The 15,566-nt window shown below is 42.5% G+C and overlaps 1 protein-coding gene across 1 annotated transcript in view; it reads right to left on the bottom strand.

Annotated features, from left to right (window-relative positions):
• Positions 1 to 15,566, bottom strand: part of CATIP (ciliogenesis associated TTC17 interacting protein) — a 34,779-nt gene that overhangs the window by 18,452 nt on the left and 761 nt on the right. The window contains exon 2 of the mRNA XM_026665320.2: positions 3,562 to 3,726. Coding sequence (XP_026521105.1) covers positions 3,562 to 3,658 — 97 coding nt within the window. The 5' untranslated portion in view covers positions 3,659 to 3,726. The remainder of the gene's footprint in view (positions 1 to 3,561; positions 3,727 to 15,566) is intronic.

Genomic DNA, 15,566 nt, shown 5'->3' with positions numbered 1-15,566 from the left:
GGAATCTGTGAGAATCTGGATGGGAAGGAACCAACTCAACCTTGGTAAAATAGAGTGATTTTGAATGTTGGACTTCCAGGTTGCAGTAACATGCTATCTTTGACTTCGGATGGAGTGGCATTCCCCTGGACAGAGCTAGTGCCCAATTTGGGGGTCTTCTAAGACTCACAGTTAAAGCTCAAAGGAGTAGGTGGCAGCTGTGGGTAGGGAGGCCTTCTCATATACAGGTGAAACTCGAAAAATTAGAATATTGTGCAAAAGTTCATTTATTTCAGTAATGCAACTTAAAAGGTGAAACTAATATATGAGATAGACTAATTACATGCAAAGCAAGATAGTTCAAGCTGTGATTTGTCATAATTGTGATGATTATGGTTTACAGCTCATGAAAACCCCAAATCCACAATCTCAGAAAATTAGAATATTACATGCAATCAATAAAACAAGGATTGTACATAGAACAATATCGGACCCCTGAAAAGTATAAGCATGCATATGTACTCAGTACTTGGTTTGGGCCCCTTTTGCAGCAATTACTGCCTCAATGCGGCATGGCATGGAAGCTATCAGTCTGTGGCACTGCTGAGGTGTTATGGAAGACCAGGATGCTTCAATAGCAGCCTTCAGGTTTTCTGCATTGTTCGGTCTCATATCTCTCATCTTTCTCTTGGCAATGCCCCATAGATTCTCTATGGGGTTCAGGTCAGGCGAGTTTGCTGGCCAATCAAGCACAGTAATCCCACGGTCATTGAACCAGGTTTTGTGCTTTTGGCAGTGTGGGCAGGTGCCAAGTCCTACTGGAAAATGAAGTCAGCATCCCCATAAAGCTTGTCTGCAGAAGGAAGCATGAAGTGCTCCAAAATCTCCTGGTAGACGGCTGCGTTGACCCTGGACTTAATGAAGCACAGTGGACCAACACCAGCAGATGACATGGCTCCCCAAATCAACACAGACTGTGGAAGCTTCACACTGAACTTCAAGCAGTGTGTGCCTCTCCATTCTTCCTCCAGACTCTGGGTCCTTGGTTTCCAAATGAGATGCAAAAGTTGCTCTCATCAGAAAAGAGGACTTTGGACCACTGAGCAACAGACCAGTTCTGTTTTTCTTTAGCCCAGGTAAGATGCTTCTGACATTGTTTGTTGTTCAGGAGCGGCTTGACAAGAGGAATACGACATTTGGAGCCCATGTCCAGGATCTGTCTGTGTGTGGTAGCTCTTGATGCACTGACTCCAGCCTCAGTCCACTCCTTGTGAAAGTCCCCAACACTTTTGAATGGCCTTTTCCTGACAATCCTCTCCAGCTGCGGTCATCCTTGCTGCTTGTGCACCTTTTTCTTCCACACTTTTCCCTTCCACATAACTTTCTATTAATGTGCTTTGATACAGCACTTTGGAAACATCCAACTTCTTTTGCAATTACCTTGTGCGGCTTTCCCTCCTTATGGAGGGTGTCAATGATGGTTTTCTGCACAACTGTCAGGTCAGCAGTCTTTCCCATGATTGTGATTCCTACTGAACCAGAGTGAGAGACCATTTAAAGGCCCAGGAACCCTTTGCAGGTGTTATGGCTTAATTAGCTGATTAGAGTGGGACACTTTGAGCCTAGAATATTGAACCTTTTCACAATATTCTAATTTCCTGAGATTGTGGATTTGGGGTTTTCATGAGCTGCAAGCCACAATCATCTCAATTATGACACATCACGGCTTGAACTATCTTGCTTTGCATGTAATTAGTCTATCTCATATATTAGTTTCACCTTCTAAGTTACATTACTGAAATAAATGAACTTTTGCACGATATTCTAATTTTTCGAGTTTCATCTGCATTTATCTTGTGCATCAATTGTGCCACTTCCTAGATTGAGAGGCCTTGATCACACCACTCATGCCTTGACCACTTCCTATTTTCAGTGAGTTCTACATGAGGCTGCCTTTGAAAACTATCCAGAAATTACAATTGGTGCAGAATGTAGTGAATTGTGCAGTGTTGGGTACTGTAGGTTACTTCTAGGTTCACCCATCTGCACTGGATTTCAGTCCTCTTCCAGATGCAATTCTAGGTGTTTGTTTAGAACCATATGGCATAGAACCAGGTTATCTGTAGCCCCCACATCTCCCCCACAATAATAGGTAGAATAGGCATACAATAGGTCCCTTCCCATCAGCATTATGGGTTCTTGGAAGCCTGCCTTTTCCATGGAAGCTCTTGCCCTATGGAACACCCTCTCCTTGAAGACCTCACAATCCCCTCCTCTCCTTTGAATCTTCTGGAGAGCACTCAGAACCTGGTTGTTGCCCTAGGCCATGGGTGTCAAACTTGCTGTGTCCCATTGCCATCATGTGATGTATCACGAAGTTTCTTACCCTTCATGGAGCTTGGGTGGGTGTGGCCTGTGCGTGATGCATCCGGCCCGTGGGCTGCCAGTTTGACACCCCTGCCGTGGGCACTGTGATGATGGCTGAACTCATAGGAAGAAAATATGGTTGCGGCACCAAATTTTTCTGTTTTCTTTTTTCTTTTTGGGTTTTATTGTTGTTGTAAATGTATATGTGGCTTTTACTGTTGAGTGTAAGCCTCTCAAAGCCTGGTTTTAAGATGGGTAGCTGTACTAATGTTTTAAATAAAATTAATTAACAAATTAATGGGGACTGGCAATTGGAGACTGGAATGTTAACACTGGTAAATTCATGCTTCATGCTGATTGAAAACATTCCTTAGCTGTTTTGAATGAAGGGCCAAATTAGACTAGCTTCGTCTCAAAGTTCTCATGTCTTAATTGGTGTTTCGGTGAAGGAATTCCCTTCTGTAACTCCAGTTGGAGATGGTAAATACTTCTCTTCTTGTGTATTTTGGTCCTGATATAAACCTCTTGTTTTGCTGCATCTATTATGATTTTGAAAACCCAGGTTTCGTAGTATTGTATTCTGGGCATCCTTCTCTAGCACAGCATCTTTCAGCTGTGTTAGGATTAGAACTTCCAGGCCAATATGGTCAATACTCTTCATAGCTATGGATTATGGGAATTGTAAGTCCACCAGAAGTAGAAGGTGTGTGGTGTGAACAAATCTGGTTTAAGCACCCTAACTACATTTCTCCATAATACCTATTTTGTAAAATTCAGCATAGCAAAATTTGCATGTCAACCATAGCTTTTGCTTAAAAGACAATTCTGAAATAAACAAGAGTACAGGTAGTCCTTGACTTACAACCACAATTGAGCCCAAAATTTTTGTTGTTAAGTGAGACATTTGTTAAGTGAGTTTTGCCCCATTTTTCTTGAATCGCTGCACTTGTTCAGTTAGTCACACATTGTTAATTGAATCTGGCTTCCCCATTGACTTGGCTTGTCAGAAGGTCGCAAAAGGGGAATCACATAGCCCTGGAACACTGCAACTGTCATGAATGCCAAGCATCTGAATTTTGATCACGTGACCACAGTGATGTCACAATGGTCTTCAGTTTGAAAAATGGTCATTTTTCAGGGTCGTCGTAACTTTGAACAGTCACTAAATGAACTGTTGGACTACCTGTGCATGTCCTACATTAAAGGGCCACTCACCAATGAGGGAAAGGAAACTCACTGCTTCCTTGCTGGCAGCTGGGATTCTTTCTGTTAGTTCAGCTTCTCTTGCCTCTTCTACTGACTTTTTTTGCATGCTGGAGAAATGGGAGCTTGGAGACCTGGAACTGATGGAAGGATGCCCTTTTCAGTAATGGTAATGCCCTGAAAAGAAGAGGTGGGTTTTGTTAGTAGTGGCAAATTGTAATAATACTCTTTATCCAAGTAAATAAGATTCCCAAACAGTAATATTGTAACTTGGGTTGGTTGCAATTATAATCATTTGCTATGTGAGGAAAGTGGGATAATTCAGTTTACCCTATTTCTGCACACAGAAGTCCTTTTATAAAAAGTCATTCTTGCTGTTGAGATGATGTAGGCTTAATTCCTGAAAGAGTAACTGAGACTGCATTAATAAAATTTATGGAAAAGAAGGTGACGTGGGTAGGATAGTATTGTGAAATTATACAGAATTTTGTTTCCAATAAGACTTTAGATTTGATTTTCCCCATCTTATGCACAAGGTTGCAATATTTCAGCAATACAAATCCAGACAAATTTGTGCATTATACTATTAGTTCGGTAGTTGCATAATTGAGATAAAATTTTTGGCCAAATGTGCATCCTGAAATTTCATATTCAGTGTATGCTTACATACATATGTATATAGACGGACAGACAGATGCTCAAACCCTAGAGTCACAGTCACAATTAAATAAAACCAATACCAGAAAAAATAAGCAGAAAAATTGGTTACTAAGCAGGTGGTTAGGTAGGCACATTAGATAAGTAGTTGGAGGGACAGTCAATTGAGATTTGGCATTTGTTGCGTAAAGTGATAACAAACAATAGAAGAACAGAAGGAAAAATATACATATTTTTTCCCTTTGTGCTTACTTCTCCCTATCTAACAATTATGGAAATCTAAAGGTAGGTGTTTGTGTGTGTGTGTGTGTGTAAAAGAAAGCCTTTGGAAGTTTTTGACTCCTGGTGAGTGCCTGGATTAATCCCTGCAGTGTTCTTAGCATTATTTTCAGAAGTAAGTTGCCCTTGCCTTCTTCCTTGGACTGAGAGAGTGACCAGCCCAAGGTCACCCAGTTGGCTTTCATGCCTAAGGAAGGACTAGAAATCCCAATCTCCCTATAGCTAGCCTATCGGCTTAATAACTACATCCCACTGGGTCTCCAATCTAGATGGAGTAAATCCAGAAATTCAGAAAAGACTATTCACACCATTTTAATCATGTTATATAATGACTGAATATTACACTTTTTTGGACCTTCCTATAAGACTTTGGCAGACTCCTCCATGAACATTTAAGAATGCTCAATATATCCACATTACAAAATTTGACAGCCACTGCCTCTCCTTAGGGCATTCTGGAAATGTAGTGGAAGGCTTTCTTCCAAAATTTTCAAAAAGCTACCATTGTCAGGATTATTTGGGGAAAATAATAATAATCTGGCAGTTAAACCAGCCTAAAACCTCCAATGGTGGCTTTCTATCTTTAGTCCCTTAATACCACCTACTTTTTTCTCCATCTCACAGACACAAGATTACACTATGACTCTCCCTGAAGAACTCTGGAGAAAATATGACGATAGATGACTTTCTATACATAGAATTGGGATTCTGGAAAAATGGAAAGAGCCCTGTGAAATGCCCAAACTTAGACTTGACTATCAACAAACACAACACTTAAATCGATACAAGAAACCACAAAAACAATGCAGAACAAAACAAACAGACAGGCCAACTGAGAAAATGACATAGAGGCAAGGAAACTGCACATTAATCAAGCATCCCATCTCATCAACCTCCATAGAAAGCAGGCCAAATCTGAGTCCAATCCAGAGATAATTCTAGGAGTGAAATGAATCCAGGGAGAGGAAATAAGAAGCTGTAATTACTTTAAAACTGGTGGAACTGGCGGTTCCTGGCGGACAATCTCCTTATGCCCGAAGTAGAGATGGATGGATTACCATCAATCATAAATGGCTTAATATCACAGAGTGAGTGCCAGCTTGATAAGTTTTAACAATGAACGTGTGAATTCAGGAGTTCAGAAAGAATGGCTCCAAAATTCAGATGGTTTTTGTCCTGTGCATCACACACACACCCAGTTCTTGTTCTCATCTGTTACACTCAACAATAGCGGTCCCAAGTGATCGAAGACCACACAAAACTTTTAAATACATAAATAAATCCCAATTATTTACAACACCTATTATATCTCTTCCCCAAAAGGGAACGAGCTTTGAAAGAAATGAGGAAAAACTACCCCGCTGCTGCAAGCAAATCACCTGCTCTCATCTGTGTTTTCTTTCTTTTTTACAAAGAGGTTGCAACGCATGTACTGGTTTCTATAGCAACAGTCTCCTCTTTCTCCCTCTCCCCCCCTCTTAAAGAAACATATCTTGTTCAGAGTTGACAATTTTTTCATGCAAGGATGCATAAAGCTAAATCTCTGAGAACAGGAATAAACATTTTGGCAGGCACACTACTCAGAATACCAAAAGTTTATTTTATTTTTTGTTACTTTGCTTTAACTTTCAGCACAAACAATCAAGACATGGAAGCGGTTCCTTGTTTAATTTTCAAGAGATCTAATTTAGAAACAATAAAATAAGAACAGCAGCTTGGGGGAAAAAATCTAGCTGACATTGTTTTATGTTTGAAGCAAAATGCTATCAAAACCAAATATTTTTTAGAAATGTATTTGTAAATAAGCTCAAAGTTACCAAAGGGAGGGCAGGTGGATATGACATTTATGAAATAGAGTTGGCATGGATGCAGTTTGTGATACTAATAGACGGGTGCACAAATTATGGTGAACCATGGTTTAACTGTAGTTTATAAAGCTATTATTGGTTGAATTCACAATCTAAGTGAAAGACAAGACCTACTGTTAAGAGATGTTATTTAGCCATATTCTTTTTCTTCTCATCTGATCCCAGAGTTGTTTCTAATCATCAGCACTTGGAATCCTGATCATATCAAGCTATTATTTTAATAATGGTTTGTTGAATAAACTAGATTACTAGGAGATAGAATTTATATCTATATATTCTAAGTCAAATTAAAATGTATGCATTTATACAATGTTACAATATTATTTAAAACAATATAGGAATCAACCCTAAAGTTAAAATTACAATTTTTAAAAAATACAACTTTTTTTAAAAGTTAAATTTAAACTTTCCTGAAATTTTGTGTCTAGGCAAAAAGAAGAGACAACATCTGAAAAAGGAAAAGCATCACAAAAATTAGAGACACTGATTACCTCAGTAGTAATAATTCTAGTAAAATTTGTAGAATTAAAAACATACTTCACAGGCGTTACTTAGTCTTTTGAATACGAACTTTCAAGAGCAATTACTTTGAGAAGCAATGCCCCATACTGTGATGTATGTGAACAATTAAATAAATTGTATTTAATACAATTGTATTCACAATCCCAATTATATTTCATTTGCAAACTGTGGCTGCTGCAGCACCTCTGCAGTCAGCTGCGAACATGTGATCATGATTTTCAACACTCCCTGCCTTCTTCCTATAAGAAAACTTAACAGCAGGAAGTTGAAGTTTGCTCTTACTCCCACTGTTGTTTTGCCTATATGTGGTCATTATGTTTATTTCTTTAGGGAAGTCAATATTGACAGAGGAAGATCCAACCGATGAGAAGTCTGCTATTATATACAACTTACAGGCTACCATTTCAAATGTAGTTCAGTTTATTTTTTATTTCATTTTATTTGTTAAACATGTATGAGATAACAAATATAAGTATAAAACATGATTATTAATACATGAAATGGATAAGAATAAAAGGGAGCATTAGGACAGGGATGGTAGGCACATTGGTGCGCTTATGCACACCCTTCTATTCACTTAAACAATATTTATGATAACAGTGTTGCCATTATTAATGGAAGGACAACTCACAGAATCTCTGCCCTAGTATTATTGTAACTTATCATTACAATAATAACAAAGGAACAAAATATTATAGAAAGTAGAATGTGAGTTAGAAAGTAAGGCACTTTTTTTACTTTGTATCTTCAAAGTAGAAACACCAAACCTTTGGGGAAAAGCTATCATTAGTGGGGCTAGGGGTTGCTGGGCTTAAACTGTGGGTTTTTAAATTGTGGATTTTTAAAATTGTATACTGCCTCGAGCTGCAAACAAACATCCCTGAATCGTTTCAAGGAAGCAATGCACCAGACAATAAGACAAGGCATTCAAGCACTCTTTAAAAATAAACAGATAGTGTATAATTTGTTCACTGATTTGGGGGGGGGGAGTTTCAATATCAGCCTAGTGGGGTTGGTATACCATCTGGTGGCCCCGCATAGAAAGATACTTGAAGGGACACTGCCATTACAGCATCACAATAATGCTAGAAGAAAGTCTTGAATATGCCTTTGGTTTGGACAAAGGACACAAAGAGGAATTAAATGGGAATTGGCTGAGTTATACCGTGTTTCTCCAACAATATGGCCTCCCCCAATAGGAAGTCCCAGGATGTTTTATTGGCATAAAATCAAATTAAGCCCCTCCCCCCCAAATTAAGGCCTATATTAAACATGCAAAATGGGGGGGAATGGCGGGGGGGGGCTTGCTGTTAGGAAGTACTTTTGTTGTATACCCGGATACGGTGCTGCCTGCGTTGACTTTGGCGTTGGTGGGGCACTTCGTATCAGGAGACCTTCCACCACCATTGCTTTCCCTTCTCCCCATGCTGCCGCGGCATTTAGAGCAACGCTGCAGTTTGGCACAGCCACACGCGGCCAGCCAGGGCTCCTCCCTGCAACCGGAGCCCGGCGGAGACACTCGGCTTCAGGCGCTCCTGTCACCAGCCTTCCCTTCGCATTCGAAGGCAAAGACAATTCTTTTAAAAATGACGCCCTACTACCAGTACGACAAAGCCTCCCCTGCCCGAGAGGGCAGCCCAACCCCACGTGGGGAGGCAAATCTCCCGGGGCCGCAGCGCAGGATCGGCCCACCCCGGGAGAAGCGCCCAGCCGCCATCCCTGCCTGGCGCCGGGCAGAGTGCGAAGAGCTTCGCCTGGGGCGCCCAGCGCAGCTGACAGGCGGGCCCTCCTGCCCGGCAGCAGAGTTCTCGCCAAGACAGCGTGCGCCTCTGCTCATCCCGCCAGGGCCGTACCAGAGCCATGCGGGCTGGGCAGAGCCGGGAAAACGAGCCACGGGTGCACGCCCACCTGCCAAGCGAAAGAGCCGGGCCAACCCGAGCTTGGCTTCCTTCCCAAGTCCCTCCAGCCCGAACCCAAAGGGGCCACCAGGAGAGGCCACCTGAGGGAGTGATAGCACCCACCCATCCGTGAGCAGGGAGGCAAGGCGACGGCCTGCGCCGCGTCCTCCTCTGAGCTGAGCCCCGCCAAGTCAGTGCCTCTGCCCGATGCCCGTGCCGCTGCAGCGTTTGGAGCTGCCGGCGCATTTGGAGATGCATGGGGGACGGGCTGGGCGAGGGGTGGAAAGGACGGGCGGCTTCGGGCTTTCTCCGCCGGACCCGCCGGACCCGCCGGCCAGGGAAGAAGTGCTGCCGTCGCCTCACCTCCCTGTCGGCGGATGGGTGGGCGCTATCACTGCCTTGGGCAGCCTCTCCTGGTGGCCCCTTCAGGTTCGGGCTGGAGGGACTTAGGAAGGAAGCCAAGCTCAGGTCGGCCCAGCTCATTTGCTTGGTGGGCGGGCTCACACCCACGGCTCGCTTTTCCGGCTCTGCCCAGCCCACACATCTCTGGCGCGGCCCTGGAGGGATGAGCGGAGGGCCTGGCGGGGTGGCGCTCGCTGCCTTGGCGAGAGCTCCGCCGCCGGGCAGAAGGGCCCTCCTGTCAGCTATGCTGGGCTCCCCAGGCGAAGCTCTTCGCGCTCTGCCCGGCGCCAGGCAGGGATGGCGGCTGGGCGCTTCTCCCAGGGTGGGCCGATCCTGTGCTGCGGCCCCAGGAGATTCCCCTCCCACGTGGGGTTTGGCTGCCCTCTCCAGCAGAGGCTTTGTCATGCCAGTAGTAGGGCATCGTTTTTAAAAGAATTTGCTTTGCCTTCGAAGGCGAAGGGAAGGCAGCGACAGGAGCGCCTGAAGCCGAGTGTCTCTGCAGGGCTCTGGTTGCAGGGAGGAGCCCTGGCTGGCCGTGTGTGGCTGCGCCAAATGCCGCAGCATTGCTCTAAACGCCGCGGCAGCATGGGAGAAGGGAAAGCAACGGTGGCGGAAGGTCTCCCGATATGAAGTGCCCCACCAACGCCGAGGTCAACATCCAAGCCGTCGCCGCCCACCCACGCTGAGGATGCGGGGGGAATTAAGTCACCCGAAAAGACGGCCTAGCCATTTTTTCGGGGTCAAAAAAGAAGGCCCAGCCTTATTTTGTGAAAAACACGGTACTTCCTGGAAGGAATTTCTCAAGAGCATGAAACAAAAGTGATTTAAACTTGCTTAGGCTTTGCCTAAAAGGGGGATATCATTCCTGCTGTTGATTCTTCCTCTCAGCTGTTTCTTTTTTTTTTTTTGTAAATTTTATTGGTTTTTAAAAACAAATATAAACAAACAAAACATAAAACATCTTTTTTGAAAGCAGCATAATCCCAGGTTACATCTCTTCGTACAGGCACAAATTTAAGTTCATGCTCATTTTTATATTCCATTCCATATCTTATTACTATTCTACATTTTCTATATAGCTTCTCCCCTCTTTTAACTTTCTTAATTTTATTTTATTTATTTCATCTCAATTCAAATCATTGTACTTATATTTTTTGTCTGTCCTGTTTCAACTGTCTACTATCTTTTCTCATTAAACAAAATTTCTCCTGTAATCACTGATTGGAGTATGACGCCTTTATATCTTTCCCCTAAAATTATAACACTTAATATAATACATAACTTCCATTCGGATTCTGCTTGGTACATTCTAAAATTACACACTGTATTTTTGAAAAAAGAAAAAATTATAAATGTATAATATAGTTAAAACAACAATCCATTCCAATTCAATTCTATCATTAATATTAATATTCATTTAAATCTTAACATTTTGCACATTACTTTTCAAATAAACATCATACTTCTATGGGAACAATTATAAACTTTCCATAGTTAATTCCCACCCCTTCGCTTATATTTTATAAAACATTGACTAATTAAAATGTTCCCGTTCCTTCCTAATTCAATTTTCTCATTTATTTTATTTCATTTATTTTATTCACAAATGTTTCACTAAATTACACTAACTATTTTATCCCTCTTTTTAATCATATGTTGTTTCCAATTTTCTAACATTATTTCTATTACAAATATAACAATACAATCTTATGTACCTTCACAGAATCCCTTTTGCAGTTAGATTTTCACCCATTATCTCCAAATAGGTCCTGTTTCTTTACATCTTGCTCCAAACCTTTGTAACTTCTCTTCCTTTCCTTCTTCCCTCTCTTCTCTCTCCCCATTTTACACCCCTGTCTCTTCACCTCCATTTCCCTCTTCTGTATTCCCCTTTTCTGTTGCTTTCCAACATTACATCCACTTTTCAAATTATTTTTCCCTTTTTTGGCTGTTTTTTTAAGTCTTAAATTCTCCATTCTCTTTCCCCCCTTTCCTTTTTCTTCCCCACATAGGATTACTTGTTCATTAAAGATGGCTTCTTCTTTGTCCCAATCTTCTTGTTGTGCAGTCTTTTCTTGTTGTTTCTCATAGTTACAGATCTCCATTTCTAGGAATTGAAAAACGAAGCCAAAAGAGCCCTTCCCTTCTTGTGCATCTTCTTTATATTTTTTAAGTTCCATTTTCAATTCATCCAGAAGTGATGCCATTGTAAAAAAAAATAAACAACCACCCAATTGTTTTTAGTCATTCAAATATAATAACCAAAAATCCAAAAGTCACCAAGCAATCCAAATACACACAAGCTGTTTCTTTTTACACTTTCTTCTTTTTTCACTTTCTCTTCCTGGGGTTACTATTTAGTTGCAAAGTTCCAGTTAAAATGTATCTTTTAGAAGTCTTATAGAGATTTTACATTAGATTCTTTTGAAGTCCAGGCAGTCTCCTCCCTCCAGATCCTGCCCTTATTCTTTTCCTCTCCCTTCCTGCTTATAGAAAAAAAAATTTTAGTATCCAAAAATCTTTATTGTCCCTTTGGCATTTAATTATATTTTCAGCTTAATTGCCTATTGATGCCAAAGCGGATTTTTCCAATTTCTTATTCAGATCTCTTAGTTGTCAATGTAAGGAAGGAGAGAGAAGAAAAAAACAACTTTCCCTTTTCACTTTCTTTCGCTGCTTCCGACTCTTCTTTGGGAGCGATGTTATCTTTTATAAAATTTAAATTCCAGGGTACCTTAGTTGTTGCTTTTTAACCCGGTCAGCCAAAACTTTCACTCCTTATCTTCCTCCTGCACTTTCTTTGTCGGTTGAGTGCTTCTTTGAGGTGGCCATTTCTGACCACCGCTCCTACCGCCTTCGGGAAAGGGAGTAATGGCCAGCTGAGGAGGAGAGATGCGGCACTCCTCGACCCTGCTGGCAGTCTCCCCCCTCTTCATCACCTCTACGGGGTGGCTTAGCCCCGAAACCAGCCGGATCGGGGCGCTCCAGAGGCGAGCCCAGGCAGAAACCGTGCACGATCATGGATTCCTGCCTGTCACCGAAGCCCTTCAAACTGGAAGTCCCCTCTCAGCTGTTTCTATGGAAAATGAGAAAGGATCTCTAGCATCTGGCTAGGCTTGGGGGCACTGTAGGGTATCTGAGGATGGCAAAAATAACCAAGAGAAGAGGAAGAAAGGACAGAAGTGTGAAAGATCAGTAGGGAGACCATCAAAAAAGTGAAAGTGGTGTCTGCAACCATTTGATTGAAGCTGACCTTTTTCTTTAGATGTATCACATGTATGATATATGCAAAAACTGAGAAAATTTCCAGCAGCCAGTGGCTTGACTTTTTTGCCTTTCCCTCTAGAGAAATACAAAACAGAGTTAAAATACTGAACAGAATCTAGGATGAAATGTGCAAAACTCAATGGACTTCTATTTTTAATGTGGATTTTGAGGAGGCTAATGCAGTTTGAATTCCCATGATTGCCATAAAGCAGAGGAAGCCCAGTTATCTGCAATATGCTTGGAAATTCAGATTTTTAGCAGGCTAGTAAAAAGAAACCTTGTTAGTGTATGATACTGGTGGAAGAGGAATGGAGGGGCGGTCCACTAGCCTGCAACTAAATTCTGCACTTCCCAGAAAGTCCTGCTTTGCTCACCAGCATGGAATTTGTTCTCTCTTAAAGTTTTCTGAGTTTCTTGATAAATTCAAAGGATGACTATGAAGAACATCATTTCAATGAACCCTACTGAATATTGGGGGGGAGGGGAGGGAAGGACGAAGAACAATTATCAGAAATATGCATTGTATTCTTAAAAAGAGCTGAAGAAAAAAAAAGGCTGTGTGTATCACAATCACTTAGAAATTAACTCCGCAAGCTAATGCAACAAACATCACACAACTACTCTGCTCCTAGAATTTTGTGACTCATATAGCACAGATCCCTCTTTTGCAATAGAGAGATAAGTATTGATATTACAAAATTCAATGCATCGCTGTGGAAATGCGTGTGGATTGAATATGTTTTATAGTATAGTATACTACACAGTATTAGTAATACATATTGAAATAAAGCTGAAATGTTTCCCATCATTACAGTGGCTCTTTGTTACCCCAAGATTGTTCCAGTTCTGTGCTTCAAAGAACTGCAGTAGCAATCAAGTATGCAGGAAAAATTATCAGACAAGAAGTCTAAAAACATTTTGGAAATGTCCAATTTATAAAGCCGTACTTTTCAATTGGCATGTAGGTGACTGGGAAAAATTACAATACAAACCTACATTTAGATATATTTGGCAATATTAATGTATGTGTAAGTGCAATTTTACCTTCCAATAATTACTTTTCTTTGGGTTCCTTAATATTCAGACTTCTCCTTTCCACCAGGTTGGATCCACAATGCACCTTCCTATAACAACACTAAGATGCCCTGAGATAAAGAGCAGCAAAGAGTAGAGGGATGAATGGTCTGTTTCTAAATAGCCTTTGAAATAGCAGCTTGATCATACATATATACAGTACATACGTGTTTCAGAAATAAACCCAGCTGATTAAGAAACTTAAAATTGGCCAAAAGCACAACCTTGAAACAAATTCTACATATTTAAAACACCCTTTTACATGCTCCTAAACAAAACTTCACGTCAGATGCTTGCAATATTCATCAGATGCCATTGTTCACATATGCATTTCAAAATTAAAATACCCCAAGTGAGGCAGAATGCACTTGTATGCTTGTTTATCAGTTAAGAAAATGAAAGTTGCCTGAATGAGATGAAACTACTCAATCCTAAGAAAAAAAATAATGCTGAATTCAGTGGGGCTTAATAAAGGAGAATATTTGTAGCTCAGGGTTGATATGAGGGGGTTCTTGGTGCTGAGCTTGCTTGTTTTCTTGCAGGCGTTTTGTTACTCAAACTAGTGTAGGAAGTTAGCACCCACCCCGCTCCTAGAAAAATTGAAATAGCCTAGGACAGTGGTCACCAACCTTTTTTGTACCAGGGGCCAGTTTCACGCAGAAACACTTTTTCAAGGACCGGGGGGGGGAGGAGTCCGAGTTTGGTGGTTTGCTTGTAGACGTTTCATTACCTGACTAGGTAACATCTGATGTTGTTACCTAGTCGGGTAATAAAACGTCTGCCAGCAAACCACCAAGTTCAGGGAGCGCCAATGCCTCCTCATTGCAACCCTGAGCGACAGATATTCTCTTCTATTGGGACATTTAAAACGGAGGGTTTCAGCTGCAGATTCAGGAACTGCGCCTGGCTGAGGAGCGCCTTCAAAACTGAGCGCTGGGCGGCGGCGGCCCACGGCTGTCTCCGCGGCTCAGGACAAGTCCCTACAGGACGGCTGAGAAGCCCCGCCTCTTGGCCCTGCCTCCCTCAGCCTCATCCCTCAGGTGTCTCCCTCCCTCCCTCAGCCTCATCCCTCAGGTGTCTGCCTCGTTCCTCTCTCAGTCGCTCTCTCGCTCCTCCACCAGCCCAGGAAGAAACTGCTTCAAAGAAGCCGGCAGGGTGGCTTTTCCTGTTGGCGCAGCTCTTCCGAAGCGCCCGTTCACCCCCACCCCACCGCCCGCGGTTCAATCCAGTGCTCCGTTCTGCCTGCCTTTGTTTCTGGTTGTTTCGGAGCAGCTTCGCTGAGTAAAAGAGGCGGATAGTTATTATTCTCAGCCGAAGCTGCTCGAAACAACCAGAAACGAAGGCAGGCAGGCAGGCAGAACGGAGCACTGGACTGAACCTGGATTGATTGGCGGCGGGTGGGGGTGAACGGGCGCTCGGGAGCTGCGCCGACAGGAAAAGCCACCCTGCCGGCTTCTTTGAAGCAGTTTCTTCCTGGGCTGGTGGAGAAGCAAGAGAGCGACTGAGAGGAACGAGGTGGGAGAAACCGAAGCCACTGAGCCAGAGAGTAGGACAGGCTTTGGTTGCTTCCTCCCTCCCCTTCTTTCATTTGTGTCCTTGATCCCTGATCCCAGCAGCATTCACCGAAGGCGAAGAAAGCCGCCATTTTTATTTTATTTTTAATTTTTATTTTCTTTGCGGCCCGGTGCAAAGTGATCCACGGACCGCGGCCCGGTGGTTGGGGACCCCTGGCCTAGGACATATTTAAAAGGCAGAATATTTCCTCTAAAAAGAGTAGAAACTCAGAAGCAGAAACTCACCCCAGAAGCAGAATCTCACCCCCACCTTTGTTAATGGGTGGGCCATTAAGGCCTGGGCCAGAATACTTTACCTAAGAAAGATCTCCAGGTAAAGCTATAACAATTGCCAAAAGCCCTTTAGGGCATAAATCATCCAGCAAGGTTAGACCAAGCCTGGAACTCAGGACAGCCTATAGAGTTGCCCATGGGCGTCTGACAACCAATCAGAATATAAGGTCAAATCCAAATCCCAAGAGAGGGTATAAAACCAG

Source organism: Notechis scutatus, chromosome 1, assembly GCF_049901735.1.
Source record: "Notechis scutatus isolate UNSWTSFEM ecotype Mainland chromosome 1, rNotScu1.2, whole genome shotgun sequence".
NCBI lineage: Eukaryota > Metazoa > Chordata > Lepidosauria > Squamata > Elapidae > Notechis > Notechis scutatus.
This window is presented reverse-complemented; position numbering and strand designations above follow the sequence as displayed.